Below are 15,638 nucleotides of genomic sequence, written 5' to 3'. Positions count from 1 at the left end.
CAGTTCCCTCTCAGTTCCATCCAACCTCACTGATGCAGTAAATCTATTAATGTAATATATTTATATATTATTATGTTATATATAATAAACAAGAGATCAGGAAATTGCTTTAAAAAAAAGGTTACTAGAGAAGGTACGCCAGAACATAAAATGCACTGATCTCATTTGGACTTTTCATTATCTTCTGTTTTTTTTCCCCAGAATTACTTTGGCAGCCATTGGGATCATGTCCATGATTGTGGGGACTACCTTGGTAGGACAGCTGCCAAATGGACAGTAAGTGGGCTTGCTTTTTGTTCATGAAACGAACAGCACTCCTGGAATATAAGTACAGGTAGTCCTCGACTTACGACCGGAATGTTCTGATGCTAAGCAAAGTGGTTGTTAAGTGAATTGCACCTGATTTTACAGCCTTTTTTTGCCAGATTTTTATTTATTTATTTATTAAATTTATATGCCGCCCCTCTCCGGAGACTCAGGGCGGCTAATTACTTTAAGCAAATTACTGCAATTATTAGGTGATTCTCGTGGTTGTTAAGCAAATTTTTACCTCCCTCATCGACTTTCCTTGTTTGGAAGCACGCAGGGAAGGTTGCAAATGAAAATCACATGACCTCAGGCCACTGCAACCATCGTAAATGCATGCTGATTGCCAAGCACCCAAATTCTGATCACGTGACCATAGGAATTCTGCAACAGTCATGTGCGGACTGATTGTAAGTCACCTTTTTAGAGTCCTTGTAACTTTGAATGGTCACTGAACGAATGGTGGTATGAGCCGCAGTGGCGCAGTGGTTAGAGTGCAGTACTGCAGGCTACTTCTGCTGACTGCCGGCTGCCTGCAATTTGGCAGTTCGAATCTCACCAGGCTCAAGGTTGACGCAGCCTTCCATCCTTCTGAGGTGGGTCAAATGAGGACCTAGATTGTTGGGGGCAATAGGCTGACTCTGTAAACCGCTTAGAGAGGGCTATAAAACACCACGAGGCAAGTATATAAGTCTTAAGTGCTACTGCTATTGTAAGTCAAGATTATCTGTAATGACAACCTTATGACCGTATTGTTTAGTGATGGAATTTCTGATCCAAATTATTCTTGTTAAGGAGGACTTATCTGTATTATTTGATTTCATTTCTTTTCTTTCATTGTTGGCTGGCTGGAGAATCCAATTTCATAGGTCTTAAAAGTTGCTACTTTGGACACTCCTCCCCCCTGTTTTAGGATTCTTTCAGGCCTGGGCTGTCCTTCTAATCCAATAGTAGATACATCTGGGTTCCTCCCTTGTTATTTAGGTGGTAAACTTAATTTGTGGTTTGGAGAATCCGCTGATGAAGAGATTTCTAAACTTGTTCTGCTCGATGTTCTGTTTTGCAGAACCAAAGACTGGCTGAGTGATCTTGTCCATCTCACCTGCTGCCGAATCCTTGTCAGGGCACTCTCGGGAAGCATTCGTTATCACAACAGGTGAGTGGAAGCATGTGGGCGCTGTAATTCACTAAGCTGTCTAGCTCTGTTGTTCAATTAAACCCAACCAATAGATTATGCAAATTGGATTGAATTAGTATAGCCGAAGGATCCTAGTTAAGGTGCTGGCGTAGAAATCACGAGACTGGGAGTCCTGCCTTAGGTATGAGAGCTGGCTGGGTAACTGTGAGCAATCACCAGGAGACCGGGAGTTCTAGTCCCGCCTTAGGCATGAGAGCTGGCTGGGTGACTGTGAGCAATCACCAGGAGACCGGGAGTTCTAGTCCTGCTTTAGGTATGAGAGCTGGCTGGGTGACTGTGGGCAATCACCAGGAGACCGGGAGTTCTAGTCCTGCCTTAGGCATGAGAGTTGGCTGGGTGACTGTGGGCAATCACCAGGAGACCGGGAGTTCTAGTCCCGCCTTAGGCATGAGAGCTGGCTGGGTGACTGTGGGCAATCACCAGGAGACTTGGAGTTCTAGTGCCACATATTAGGCATGAAAGTGCAGCAGTTGGGTGACTTTGGACCAATCGGAAGGAGATTGTGAGTTCTAGGCGTGAAAGCCATCTGGGTGACTGTAGGCCTGTCGCCTTCTTAGTCCAGTTCACCTCACAGGGTGGCTGTTGTGGGGAAGAGGAAGGAATACTACATATGGTCGCTGCCTTAAGTTACTTATAAAGTAATAAAGGTGCGATAAAATAAATCTTAACAATTAAATCCTTTTTCCTTCCCCTATGACCGTGATGGTGAACCTATAGCGTGCGTGCCACAGGTGGCAAGCAGAGCCCTCTCTGTGGGGTACGCCAGCCGTCGCCCCCGTCCTGCTTCACCGCGCATGCGTGGGTGCGTGCGTGGGTGCGCTTGCATTGCATTTTGGGGGTTCGCCCACACGGCCCCACTGTTTTGGGCCTGGAAGGCCTCCTGAACCAACCTGGAAGCCAAAATGGGGCGCGGGGAGTGGGCGTGGGGTGCATGCATCGGGGGGGGGGGCGCACACATTGCATTTTGAGGGTTCGCGCATGCTTTTTTCTTTTAAACAAGCATTAGCAGTGGAATCCTCAAATGTAGAGGAATTATGGGATGGCTGTTTTACGACAATGTTGCGAATCACACATCCTGTCATTGCAGGGAGAACCGACCCCAGAAGGGTGGAATTTGTGTAGCCAATCACACATCTCCGATAGATGTTATAATCTTGACAAATGATGGCTGTTACGCAATGGTATGTCACAATATCTTGAGAATTTTGTCACTGCAAACTTAATAGAACATCGACATCTCTTAATCATTTCCTGGTTTCCAAGAATTTGTGCAGAATTTCTTACCCTGAATTGAGGGGAAAATTGAGGGGAAAAGAGAAATTATGTAAAGGAAATGTAGCAATGATATAAAATATACCACTTTGTGTTTCTACTTGCTGGCCAATTTGGGTAGAAACAGTTGACTCTTTATTTAATTTTATTTAGCAACTGCCAGCATGCTTTGCAAATCGTTCAAACTGCCCTTAATAGATTACAGTTTAATATTTTATACAAAAGAAATCAAAGTGGTAGCATCGTTTGTTAGAGTGTAGAATTTAATTCTCTCTTAAAGCACTATAGGCAAATTCTAGGGATTCTATCATTGAAAGTGATTAATCAATTGAGTTCTATGTGTTCCTTTTAATTGCTCTTGTCTTGGGTAGATACAGTGAGTTTGAGAAATTTTGGGACACCCGTGTGAGGAGAATCCCAATTACCTTTCTGAATTTCAACCCCACCTTTTTGAAAAACCACACATGTGCAGCATAGCCAGAAAAAAATGGTTGTTGCCAAGCAAAGTAATACAGGTGATCCTCGACTTATGACCACAATTACTATAGATAGATAGAAAGACATTACAAAGGGTGATGAGAACAGCACAAAATTATCATGGGCTGTCCCCTGACCTCACTAGATGAAATCACTAGGACTCGATGTCTTAGCAGGGTGAGGAAAGTCCTTAGGGACGATTCACACCCTGGTCAGCACTTCTTTACTCTCCTACCATCAGGCAGGAGATATAGAGACCTAGCCAGTAGAACAAACAGGCTGAAAAATAGCTTCTATCTGTGGGCTGTCAGACTTCTGAATGCAATGTAACACCATAACTACATAGTATGATAGACTTGCAGGGCCAGCACAGTGTGCAATATGTCTACACTGGTGTAATCTATATATATAAAAGCGAAAACCACTCATGCCGTAATCACGAAATCTCCAGAACCGTAAAACCTACAAACTTGAAATTTGCCACATATGTTCCTCTTTGCTTCTAGGTGCTCACTAAGAAAGGATTTTTCAAAATGACCACCAGAGCATTAGTATTTCCTATATTATTATTAATACGCTCTGATGCTAATTAGTTAGACTTCCTACTCCCCCTCCCGACCTGAAAATAACTCTGGAGAGAAGGGGATAGGAGAGGGGAGGCTTCTGTGGGGCAAGGCTGAGGGAGAGAAGGGGATAGGATAGGGGAGGCTTCTGTGGGGCAAGTCTGAGGGACAGAAGGGGATAGGAGAGGGGAGGCTTCTGTGGGGCAAGTCTGAGGGACAGAAGGGGAGAGGAGAGTCCGATGGTAACTACTCATTAATTTTCAAGCTGTAAGTGTCGATTTATCAAGCCTGATCACATAGTTTCATAGCGGAGCACAGGTATTCAGCTAGTATAATACAATGTTATGTTATGCACATATATGTATAAAGGATTGTGTGTCTTGTTAGTATGATCTATTGGGTTAGAGTTTTTTTTTCTTCTTTCACTGATGAGTCATTGAGATATATTCTGTGTTTTGGGGGCTGCACCAGGGGTGAAATGCTACCAGTTTGGGCCAGTTCGCCCGAATCAGTAGTAAAAAAATGCTACTGGTTTGCTGAACCGGTAGTAAAAAAAGTTAAAAAAAAAAAGTTCCGAAGATCAGCTGAGCGACACGTGATCGTCGGAACTTTTTTTTTAACTTTTTAAAGTTAAAGTTGCAACTGTCAGGAATACATGCCAGTTGCCAAGCGTCCAAATTTGATCATGTGACCATGGCGAGGCTGCAATGGTTGTAAGTATGAAAAATGATCATAAGTCACTTTTTTCAGTGTTCTAACTTTGAACGGTGACTAAATGAATGCTTGTAAGTTGAAGACTACCTGTAATGCAGCTGTTGAAGAAACTTGTGCTATTTAATTGCCTTTTTTAATGTATTTGTTCCTTTTTGTTTTTGTTTGGCATGGATGAATTTCCAGGTTGGACAGGCTCATGGGGGTTTGATGGGTGTCATTCAAAGAGCCACAGTTAAGGCCTCTCCTCACGTCTGGTTTGAGCGTTCGGAAATGAAAGATCGCCATCTGGTGACAAAAAGGTAAGAGTCCTCCCTCCTTCCCCCCCAATTAAAGGTAAAGGTTCCCCTCGCACATATGTGCTAGTCGTTCCTGACTCTAGGGGGTGGTGCTCATCTCCGTTTCAAAGCCGAAAAGCCAGCTCTGTCCGAAGACGTCTCCATGGTCATGTGACCGCCATGACTAAACGCCAAAGGCGCACAGAACACTGTTCCCTTCCCACCAAAGGTGGTCCCTATTTTTCTACTTGCATTTTTTATGTGCTTTCAAACTGCTAGGTTGGCAGAAGCTGGGACAATAACGGGAGCTCATCCCGTTATGCGGCACTAGGGATTCGAACCGCTGAACTGCCGACCTTTCGATCGACAAACTCAGCGTCTTAGCCACTAAGCCACCACATTGTTTCTCTCCCCCCCCCTCCCAATCAGTCAATCTTAAAAAATGTTCTCAGGAAACCCAATGTAAGATTACGAAGGACATGTGAGACTGCCCTTTTTGAAATGCTAACAAAATGAATGGAATACCCTGTTTTCCCCAAAATAAGACATTCCCTGATAATAAGTCCAATCGGGCTTTTGAGCGCATGGCAATAAGGCCAAGCACTTATTTCAGGATTCAAAAAAATATAAGACCGGGTCTTATTTTCAGGGAAACACGGTAGGGGAATGGAGGCTAAAACATATGAAGAATGATTGGGTGTAAGTCTTGGTTTATTTGGGTATAGGAACTGGGTCTAGTTTAATGAAAAGAAGGTCTAGGGGTGCCATGATACAGTCTCCCAATATCTAAGGGGCTGCCACAGAGAAGAGGGAGTCAAACTATTCTCCAAAGCACCTGAAGGCAGAACAACAAGATGGAAACTAATCAAAGAGAGATCCAACCTTGAAATAAGGAGAAATTTCCTGAGAGTGAGAATAATTAATCAGTGGAATGACTTGCCTCCAGAAGGTCCCTTTCAATTCTTGTTATTCTGATTTCTCATCCTGTTTCATGACTAAACAGCAGCCTCATCTCTTTGCCTCTAATATTGTAATTGCTACCATTATTCTTGTTAAGGATATTGGTGTTGTGTTACCAACCAGCAGAGTAAAGAGCACAGGGAAACGTTGCTGAGAGCAATGAATAAGAGATGTGCAAACTGGTTTATCAAAAGTTTACTTTATAGTGAAAAAACAATCTCATAGTCTTTAAATCAATCCAAGTCTTTGCCAGTTAAATCAGTCCAGTGATACAAAATCTTCTTATCACACAAACAGTAGTTGATTAGAATAACAAACTCACTCTGGTTCACAAACCATGATGGTAGCAGATCCATCAAACGATGATTAGCAGAATGATATCAACTCTTCACTATGGCAGCATATCATACTCTGGTAGCATATCACATCATCTTCAGCGTATCATCAAACTGAATAGTTACAGTACCTTGCTTAAATACACTCACAACCTGTGATTATGTAATTACAGCATGACTCAGCATTACAATGAATCAGCAAGAAAACTTTAAAGTCACATAATACATTTTCATATTAAAGTTACAGTACACATATATTGCCTGGACAACTTGTTAGGCTCAAACCATATCCTAACAATTCTCATCCTGGTTATACTTCAGGAATGATATTAATCTCCCAAATTAAGGGTTATATGTTGGACTTCGTTTTGTAGCTTGCATTCTCTCTGTCTGCCTTATATGGAAATTGAAAGGCAGGAAGAAGAAATTGGAGCGGGCTGGGGTCTCTGATTGTATACAAAGCACTGGAAAACATTTCTTGTGTCATTCATTCAGAAAAAAATTTAAAAGTTAGGGAAAGGGGTTTGACTGTGTTTTAAACCGCATCCAAACACTCTGCGGAAAAATCTCAGTTGCAGTTTCTCAATGCACAATGGCTATTATAAAAGTCTAGTTCTGTAATGTATTATCCTTTGAAAGATGGCAGGAAGACAGGAAATAAATTAAACGGGACCATAGAACTAGGTTACCGAATGTATACCTCCCCTTTGCTAAGTTTTAACTTAGATTGATAGAGCCTTGTAAGCAGGGGTGGACTGCTGGGGGTTTGCAGGGGTTCGGGAGAACCTCTAGCTAAGATTCTGTGCAGTTAGGACAACCCTCAAGTCCCACTCCTGGCTGGCCCTGCCCACCCCACCCCTCCCAGGAATCCCCACACGGCCCGTTTTGGATGCAGGTAAATGCAGGGCGCGCGTGGAGGCTTGGGGAAGGCGAAAAACGGGCCTACCAGAAATTTGGAAAGAACAGGCCCATTTCTAGCCTCCAGAGGGCCTCCGGAGCCTGGGGAGGCTGTTTTTGCCCATGGTGCAGGAGGCCGACTAGGCCACGCCCACCATGGCCACGCCTACCCAGCAACCGGGCAGAGAACCCCTTGTTAAAATTTTTGAAGCCCACCTCTGCTTGTAAGCATGGTCAGGAGGTTTTAGACTACAGTTCCCATCAGCACAGCCAGCTTGATGGGATATGTGGTTTAAAACCAGACGAGTACTAGATTGAAGACCGTGGCATGTTCACAGCAGTCTGTCTTTGGCTGTGTCCTAAAAAATGAACCTTTGGTGGCTTCATTTTGGCTGGGCATCTCCTCCTATCACTAAAACTTTTATTGTCGCCTCCTTTAAAACCTGAATGAATCCTCTTATATTGTAAGTTGAGTCAATTATGAAAATCTCTTCTGTATTCTCTAACATATTTCTCGCTTATTTTTTTTTAGACTAAGGGAACACATTTCTAACAAGGACAAATTGCCCATCCTTATTTTTCCAGAAGGTAAAATCCAAAGACCAGAATGTACATTTCTCCTCCACTTGTTTCTGGGTGGTTGTTTATAATCAAGTCTGGGTGAATGGTTTTTTCTCCCCCTTGGTACACACACCGTAATGTTATGCGATCACGCGTGCTTTGAGGAAACAAAAGATTGAGGGAGGGGGAACATTTGCAGCTTTTTAGAGGCAAGGATATCAAATGAATTAAAATTAAAACATTTGTTTATCTGTCCGCTTTTCACACAAGGGGACAAAAACTGATATCAACTATGAGGAATTAATTCAGCATCCTAGTAGTAGTATATTTGATCTTGTGGTTGCTGTCCCTTGACTGGATGTTGGCAGGTTAGCACGAGTTCAGTTTAGAAGTTCATGTAAAGGCATGGAGAATTTCAAACTAAGTAAAGGAGTGGGATACAAATGCATGCAACTTCCTGCCTGCCTGCCTGCCTCCCTCCCTCTTTCTCCTCCACATAGTAGTGGTCTAGAGGAAAACTGAATTTTGTGTTTGTTTGAACTCCTTTCTGCATGATGCAGAATCTTGAGAGAAACTAGGTCTCAGATCATGCTATTAATTATTTACATATATTTTGAAAGGAAGCACCTGTTTATCTCTCTCTTTCTCTCTCTCTCTTTTGCCCAGGCACCTGCATAAACAACACTTCAGTTATGATGTTTAAAAAGGGGAGCTTTGAAATAGGTGCCACCATCTATCCTGTAGCAATCAAGGTATGTGAAGAGAATAAGGAAAAGGTACCTTGATGGAAATACGCAGGCTGAGGGATAAAACATTTTCATAAAGTCCAGATAAAGTTTGGAAGTGGCTTAGACGGTATCTCCCTAATTCATTGAAATGTAAGGAGGGGGAAGAGGTACTGCACACAATCAGACTGTTATTCTATTGTTCTGTTATTGTATCCAATCTCAATAGATTTAGTCTTTCTGTGGAGTTCATTTCTTCGTCTGGTCTACCTGCCTACATGGTTTTTTTTTTTTTTTTTTTAAAAAAAACCTGCCTCTCTCCTGTTACATCTACCTATCGTACCAGGAATGCAAGGCTTGTTACGGGTCAAATCGATCTCATTTATATTCTATGGCCGTGATGGTGAACCTATGGCATGCGTGTGCCAGAGGTGCCACATAGAGCCCTCTCTGTGGGCATGCGTGCTGTCGCCAGCTGTTCTTCTGATTTCCAGCGCGCATGGCCAAAAGACAGGCATGCACGCCGCCAGCTGGTCTTCATGGGTGCTGGAGTGCTGGAAAACGTCCTGAAAATGGCCCAAAAAATGGCCAAAACCAGGCCGTTTTCTGGGCCATTTTTGGGGCGGTTTTTTGGCCAAAAAATGGCCAAAAAACAGTCATCCGCACCAGCCACCTGGCCTTCATGTTTCTGGCGCTTTGGTGCTGCTTCGGCACTGGGTGCCAAAAAGGTTCACCATCACTGTTCTATGGGAGTGGTATTCTGCCCCAACTACGGATCCCAAAGAACACAGCACACACAAAGTTTGTACAAAACTTAATTTACTAAAATAACACAGTCTTTTTCAAAACAAAGGCTGTTAATAAACTTTCTTAACAGCCTACAAGAAACCAAAGATAAAGTAATCACAATCTTACGAAGGTTGGCAGAAAGCCCAGAAGCAATTTGCAGAGAATCCAGACGCGAAGTAGAGTGAACTAAAGTTGTTCCCTGCAAATTGCTTCAGTCGGCATTCCTCCTTAAATAGGCTAAGGGAGTGGCCAATTAGCCCCAAGCCTTACTCTCTAGGGAGACCTCCTCCTGAGGAACCACTCCTGCCTTTTAGCCACTCTGCACACCTGTGCATCGAGAAGAGGCTCCTCCTCTTCGTCCTCTTCACTTAAAGGAGCTTCTGGAGGTTCTGAAGGCCTTGGCTGAATCCCCGTCTCTGGCACCACATCTTCTCCAGCCTCCTCACTGTCTGGCTCGGGTACCAGCTGCACAGACTTCTGTCACAACACCACACCAGCCTCCTTGCTGTCAGAATCAGCTACAATCTGCAGAGGCCGCTGACAGGCCACAACAAGTGATCTTGGAGGTTCAAGGAACTGCCAAACATGCTAATATTAGTACCTCCAAGACCACTCCCATGCAACACTGACAGAGCAAGCCACTAGAATAGAAAACGAGAGCAAACCCCTTTCTTCTGCTAGAACTGATGATGTTACTAGTTTGGGTAATGAAACGTCTGCCAGAAAACAACCAAACTCACAGAGCACCAAAGACCCCTCAGCTTTTTGTTCATTTCTCAAGCACAGAGTTCGGAAGTTTCTGCGGTAGTTGTCATGTGTTGGTGGACATGTTCTGAAACAGCTTCTTGTATGATGGCGTTGAGTATACGGATGACTCTTCGAGCTCTCCTTTCTCTTGCAGTATGACCCACGGTTTGGTGATGCCTTCTGGAACAGCAGCAAGTATAACATTGTGAGTTACCTCCTGCGAATCATGACTAGCTGGGCCATTGTGTGCCAGGTGTGGTACCTGCCACCCGTGACAAGAAAGGTATGTCCCATTTCTGGTTTTTTTTTTTTTTTTTTTAAATTTAATTTAATTTATATGCCGCCCTTCTCCGGAGACTCAGGGAGGCTTACAATGCGTTAAGCAATAGCCTTCATACTTTTGTATACTTATACAAAGTCAGTTTATTGCCCCCATAATCTGGGTCCTTATTTCACCTACCTTTGAAAGGATGGAAGGCTGAGTCAACCTTGAGCCTGGTGAGATTTGAACTTGCAGTAATTGCGGGCAGCAGATGTAAGTGGATGTTAATAACAGTGCTTTACTCTGCTGAGCCACCAGAGCTCCCTGATTTGACTCTGTTTGAGAGTCACCACAACTTCTGAGACTGACCCATCCAGGACCTTCTCTGCTTTCGGAGCTCTACTTCCTCTTGGCTACGGAATTACCTTTTGGCTATCGTATCGATGATGGGATTATATCTTCTTTTGTTCGTTTATATACAGGAAGGAGAAGATGCTGTTGAATTTGCCAACCGGGTGAAATCTGCTATTGCACTCCAAGGAGGCCTTACTGAATTAGCTTGGTAAGGAAAAAGATTTTGCTGTTTTAATGGAAAGCAAAGAAGTTTTAGAGAAGGAGCAACTCCCTTATCCTGGTTTGAACAGCCTTTTGTGGATCAATTTTATCGTTTAAAAAAACATTTTTGATCTTGGGACAGTGATGATAATTATACCCAGTAGAAGGATTGGATGAAACTTTTCATGCAAATCTCCCTCTGCCCTCCAATCATTTGTGGGTTTGGTTACAATTATGAGTGTTAGAAATTTAGAAACGCAGATGCATAATATATACAGTACATACCCAACTTTACTTTAACCCAGCAAGCAATATTTATGTATCATAAACTGACCATTTTTGAGTTCAGTGGAACAATCCAGTGATGCTTTGGAGGATGTAAAATGAGAGATCTTAAATTCAAGATTGCTTACAGATGGAAGGATATTAATCTAGAGATCTGAATGAGACTTAAAAACAGTTAAGAAACTTTGTATTTTCTGTGTCATTCTCTTTATAAGAAACCTTGATTTAACATTCACATTTAGTGAATTTTAGGTATAAAGCACAGCATTTTTATTCAGAATGACAGACTTGCAGTCTGAAGAAGGCATTTAAGATTTGTAAGTGAAAATTACCATATTAGGCAATTGCATTATTATACAAATGATTGCAATAGCACTTAGATCCTCTCTAAGCGGTTTACAGAGTCAGCATAGTGCCTCCAACAATCTGGGTCCTCATTTTACCAACCTCTGAAGGATGCAAGGCTGAGTCAAGGCTTGAGCCAGTCAGGATTGAACTGTTGGCAATGGGCAGAGTCAGCCTGCAATAATGCATTCTAACCCCTGCTCCACCACGGCTCCTAAAGTTTCAATAATGATGTCATATTGATGTAAACGAAGTAATTCCATATTTACTGGACTTTGGGGAAAACCAGACAGCTCCTCTGACTGTATGGTCTAGTAAAGCTGGACTTTACTGTACAGGTAGTCCTAAATTTACAACCATTTGTTTAGTTACCATTCAAAGTTAACAACAGCACTGAATAAACTGACTCATGATCATTTTTTTCATACTTATGACCGCTGCAACTTTCCCTATGAGCAAAATTAGGTCACTTGACAACTGGCATATATTCATGACAGTTGCAGTGCCCTGGGATCCTATGATCCCTTCTTATGACCTTGCAATAAACAAAGTCATTGGGGAAACCAGATTCACTTAACAACCATGTTATTAACTTAACAACTGTATCAAGAAAGGTCATAAAATGGGAAAAATTCATGTCTGTCTGCCTCTCCCATCCATACATCTGTCTATATAGTCAATCTGTCTGTCTGTCTGTCTGTCCGTCCATCCATCCATCTATTCATCTGGCTGTGAAGTTTCCAAAAGATGCCCTAATTAATTTATGAGCCATGAGCCAAACTTCAAAAGAAATACAGTCATTTATTGGGAGCACCATTTCGGCAATATGCGGATGCAGTTAGAACTAATCCCACGTAGATTTACGTTCCCCTATGACCCTGTCTCTCCCCTCCTCTCTGGCCATGTCATAAATCACATTCTCCAATTAACCACTTTGGCTGGCTGTGAAATCCAACACCCTTCTTCTGACTGCGGAAAGAAAGCATGTATGGAATGTAGCTTCAGTTAGGGAAATCAATCAGCTCTATCAGTTCTCCCTCCCTCCTGCTTATGGCAACTTGAAAGCTTTGCAAGTTGACATTGGCTATCATCCATGTATCTATTCATCTGCCTATCGTCCATCTATTTATCATCCAACTGTCTTATCCATCTATTTATCGTCAGTACGCCACTAATCTCAGAAGCCAAAACATACTAGAAAGCCTTTTTTTTTTTTTTTTTTTTTGCAATAATTGCAATTACTGAACACTTCTCAGGGATAGCCTGGCATCAAATATATATGTATATATATATAGTACAGAGGTGACCAACCTAGAGATGGATGATCAGCATCTCAGCTAGACTTCCCTTCTTCATAGAGTTGTGACACCAACCGAACCTCCTTATTAGCGTATTGTATTAAGTAGTTAACTGTATTTCATTGCTTTTCCCTTTTGTTCTTTTAAGGGACGGAGGATTGAAAAGAGCCAAAGTGAAGGAAACTTTTAAGGAAGAGGAACAGAAAAATTACAGCAAGGTGATAATAGGAAACGGAGCACCGTCAAATGGCACAAACAACTCGGGCTGAACTCTCTCAGCAGATGTGTCTTTTACTTGTTCACTGTCAGAAAGGGTGGATTTTTTACCCCCATGTAGTAAATAAATAAGAAAACTTCAAGTGTGGGCAATTCAAAAAAAAGAAAGAAAAAAACTCCAAGCATTTTTTTTGCTTTTCTGATGCTCACCAGTGAATTCCACTCTTAGTGTCTGGAAACCCAGCTTTTGAAGCAGAATCAAAAAATCCCAGTAGCTAAAATGGGTGCAATTCTTGCCCGAGGGGAATGTATGTAACAATGTTAAAAATCAAGTTATTTAATTGTACAAATAATGGCTCTATCTTTTAAGTGATTAGAGAATGTTTGAACAAATAGTCCTCCCTGGCTACACTGGGCTGTTGTGTGTTTGTTTGAATAGATGGTCCAACATTTCCGAAGTCGTTTTGCTGAGTTGTGTTTTTGTTGCTGGTATTGTTAATGAAATATTGGTGGGAAGGAATAAATCGTAGGAATAATTAAGGGGCCCCTTAGGAGTTGCAGTGAGAACCTTATAATTCCCTCCCCATAGCTGTTTTTCAAAAGATGCTTCTAAAACTGAACAATTCTTTGCTTTTCATCTTGCCTAAAGAGAAAATGGGGGCTTAACAAGCTCCAGGCTGCAGATCTGTCTGCTCCCTGGATAGTAAAATATTAAAAGATGGATAGAATATACCTACATACATGCAATATCAGTCAAAAGAAATATTGAATACAATGCTTTTCTTTCCTGGACTGTGTTGGCAGCCTTTATGTATATTTGTCACTTACTGTATGAGAAATATGACTTATTGCCTTACTGTACATTGAAATAAATTCTATATTTCTAACTAGCAGTAACTTTTTTCCCCCTAGGATTGATCTTATTTGTTTGTACAAAAAGTTAGTGTGTGTGTGGGGGGGACTGATGACTTACCACCAGTGGTATCCGTAGGTGTCAAAAACAAGATGAAATGGCACTATCTGTAAACAATTTACATTTCAAATAATCAAAAGCCACTCCCTTTGTATGGTCCATGTTGTTGTTTCTAACGGCTCTGAAAAATTCTGCGCTCTTTGGTCTATATAGATACCATAATGTAGATTGTTGTGATTGTCTTCTATCTTTTTTTAATCTCCTGTCTGTTATTTCTGCCTTCTTTTTCCCTGCCTTTTGCCCCATTTTGCCAATTAACTGTTTTGATTTTTGATAAATAAACCACTTTTTGGGTAGTTGAGTGGCATGTGTTTGCTTCTGCTTTATCTGTATATCAGGAGACTGCTGGATACAAACCGAACTGGGAAATTCAATGATTTTCCAGTTCCTAGCCGCCTAACGGATCTGCAGTTCCAAAACATTTATGCTTACTATGGAATGAGTGCTCTGGAGGACTCTTTTCAACAGTTAGTTGTATGACTCAATGGTTGGGTTCTGTCCAGAAACCAAACTGACAAAGTGGCACCAGCTCATCTAATGTTTAAAGATGGGCATCAACATCAGATTGGCTCTTTTCCAGGTTAAATATAGCCAACTCCTTTGGCCTTCAGCAGTGTCAGCATCTGGAACAGCTGACTGGGATGAGCACTGCGTGAAGTCAACCTTCTGCTACGGTTATTGTGAAGGTGGGGAAGGCAGCTCTATTGCTTGAGACATCTTTCTAACTTTTAACCAATTATCTCTGCTTTCTATGGATGCTACTGTCAGTTAAAATTGTTGGTACCTGATTTGCTGGTTGAAACATAATTATTGGACCCAGTAGAATCTATGAATCTTTCCATTTTGTTCCTTCTGGTTGGAAAAGACCAAGCTTCATTCATCAAACTTTTGAGTTCTTTCAAAATTGCTACACATTTGGTGCACAATTCTCCAATAGGATGCGTTTAACATTTGACAAATGTATGCAGTATTTGCAAAGATAGGAATTAATACCTACATGATTTCATGCAGGTAGTCCTCAACAACCTTTTATTTGAAGTTTGAAAGTACAATGGCACTGAACAAATGACTTACGACCATTTTTCACACTTATGACCGCTGCAGCATTCCCCCATGGTCACATGATCAATTTTTAAAAATAATTTTTATTAATATATTCTATGCACCAATACACAAATGAAATATACAATCCTGCCACCATGGTGTAATGTGAGTACATTGTCCATAAATATAAAGTCATTCCTTTATACAAACATACTTGCCATCATAGATATACATCATCATATATCTATTCTATCCCACCTTTTCTGGACCCAATCGTACCATAATTTCCAACTGTTATAAAATTCTGAATCTTTTTTACCATTGATCAATCTAGTTAATCTATCTGATTCCGCACACTCATTAATTTTATATATTATTTTCAAATCCATCAGTAAGTATCAGGGTGAATTTGATTTAAATCGAGTTGATATAAATCACAATTTAAATCATGATTTAAATCACTAGTAAAAAGGCTTGATTTAAATCAACTCGATTTAAATCATAATTTTTAAAGAGCAACTGTCATCTCTGCTACTTTGGCCCACTGTTGACTCACCGATAGTCCCAGTGTTGCAGAATATACAGCCTCATGCTACATAACAGCTCCATTTCATGCTGAATAAACTAAATTATTTATGTATCTTAAATAGAAAACTATCTTACGATAGATTTTTACCCCAAAAGTTTTTTATTAAAATAAATTCGATAAAAATCAAAAAAATCTGATTTTTTTAAAAAAAATCATTGATTTTTATCCACCCTGGTAAGTATTGATTTTTCCACTCCTGCGCATACGCTAATCTTGCTGCAGTCACATGATCAAATTTTGAACACATACGTG

At 41.3% G+C, this 15,638-nt stretch overlaps 1 protein-coding gene across 1 annotated transcript in view; it reads left to right on the top strand.

Moving 5' to 3' along the window:
- GPAT3 (glycerol-3-phosphate acyltransferase 3) overlaps positions 1 to 13,989 on the top strand; it is a 38,691-nt gene extending 24,702 nt beyond the window's left edge. The window contains exons 4-12 of the mRNA XM_070948111.1: positions 202 to 276; positions 1,373 to 1,462; positions 2,592 to 2,685; positions 4,714 to 4,829; positions 7,530 to 7,585; positions 8,225 to 8,310; positions 9,974 to 10,102; positions 10,564 to 10,643; positions 12,713 to 13,989. Of these exons, the coding sequence (XP_070804212.1) occupies positions 202 to 276; positions 1,373 to 1,462; positions 2,592 to 2,685; positions 4,714 to 4,829; positions 7,530 to 7,585; positions 8,225 to 8,310; positions 9,974 to 10,102; positions 10,564 to 10,643; positions 12,713 to 12,833 (847 nt within the window). The 3' untranslated portion in view covers positions 12,834 to 13,989. The remainder of the gene's footprint in view (positions 1 to 201; positions 277 to 1,372; positions 1,463 to 2,591; positions 2,686 to 4,713; positions 4,830 to 7,529; positions 7,586 to 8,224; positions 8,311 to 9,973; positions 10,103 to 10,563; positions 10,644 to 12,712) is intronic.
- Positions 13,990 to 15,638: the final 1,649 nt, after the last annotated feature.

This window comes from Pituophis catenifer, unplaced genomic scaffold (assembly GCF_029215685.1).
Source record: "Pituophis catenifer annectens isolate HBS135680 unplaced genomic scaffold, rPitCat1.0.hap2 SCAF_8, whole genome shotgun sequence".
Lineage (NCBI taxonomy): Eukaryota > Metazoa > Chordata > Lepidosauria > Squamata > Colubridae > Pituophis > Pituophis catenifer.
Note: the sequence above shows the minus strand (reverse complement) of the source record. Positions and strands in the feature narration are given on the sequence as shown.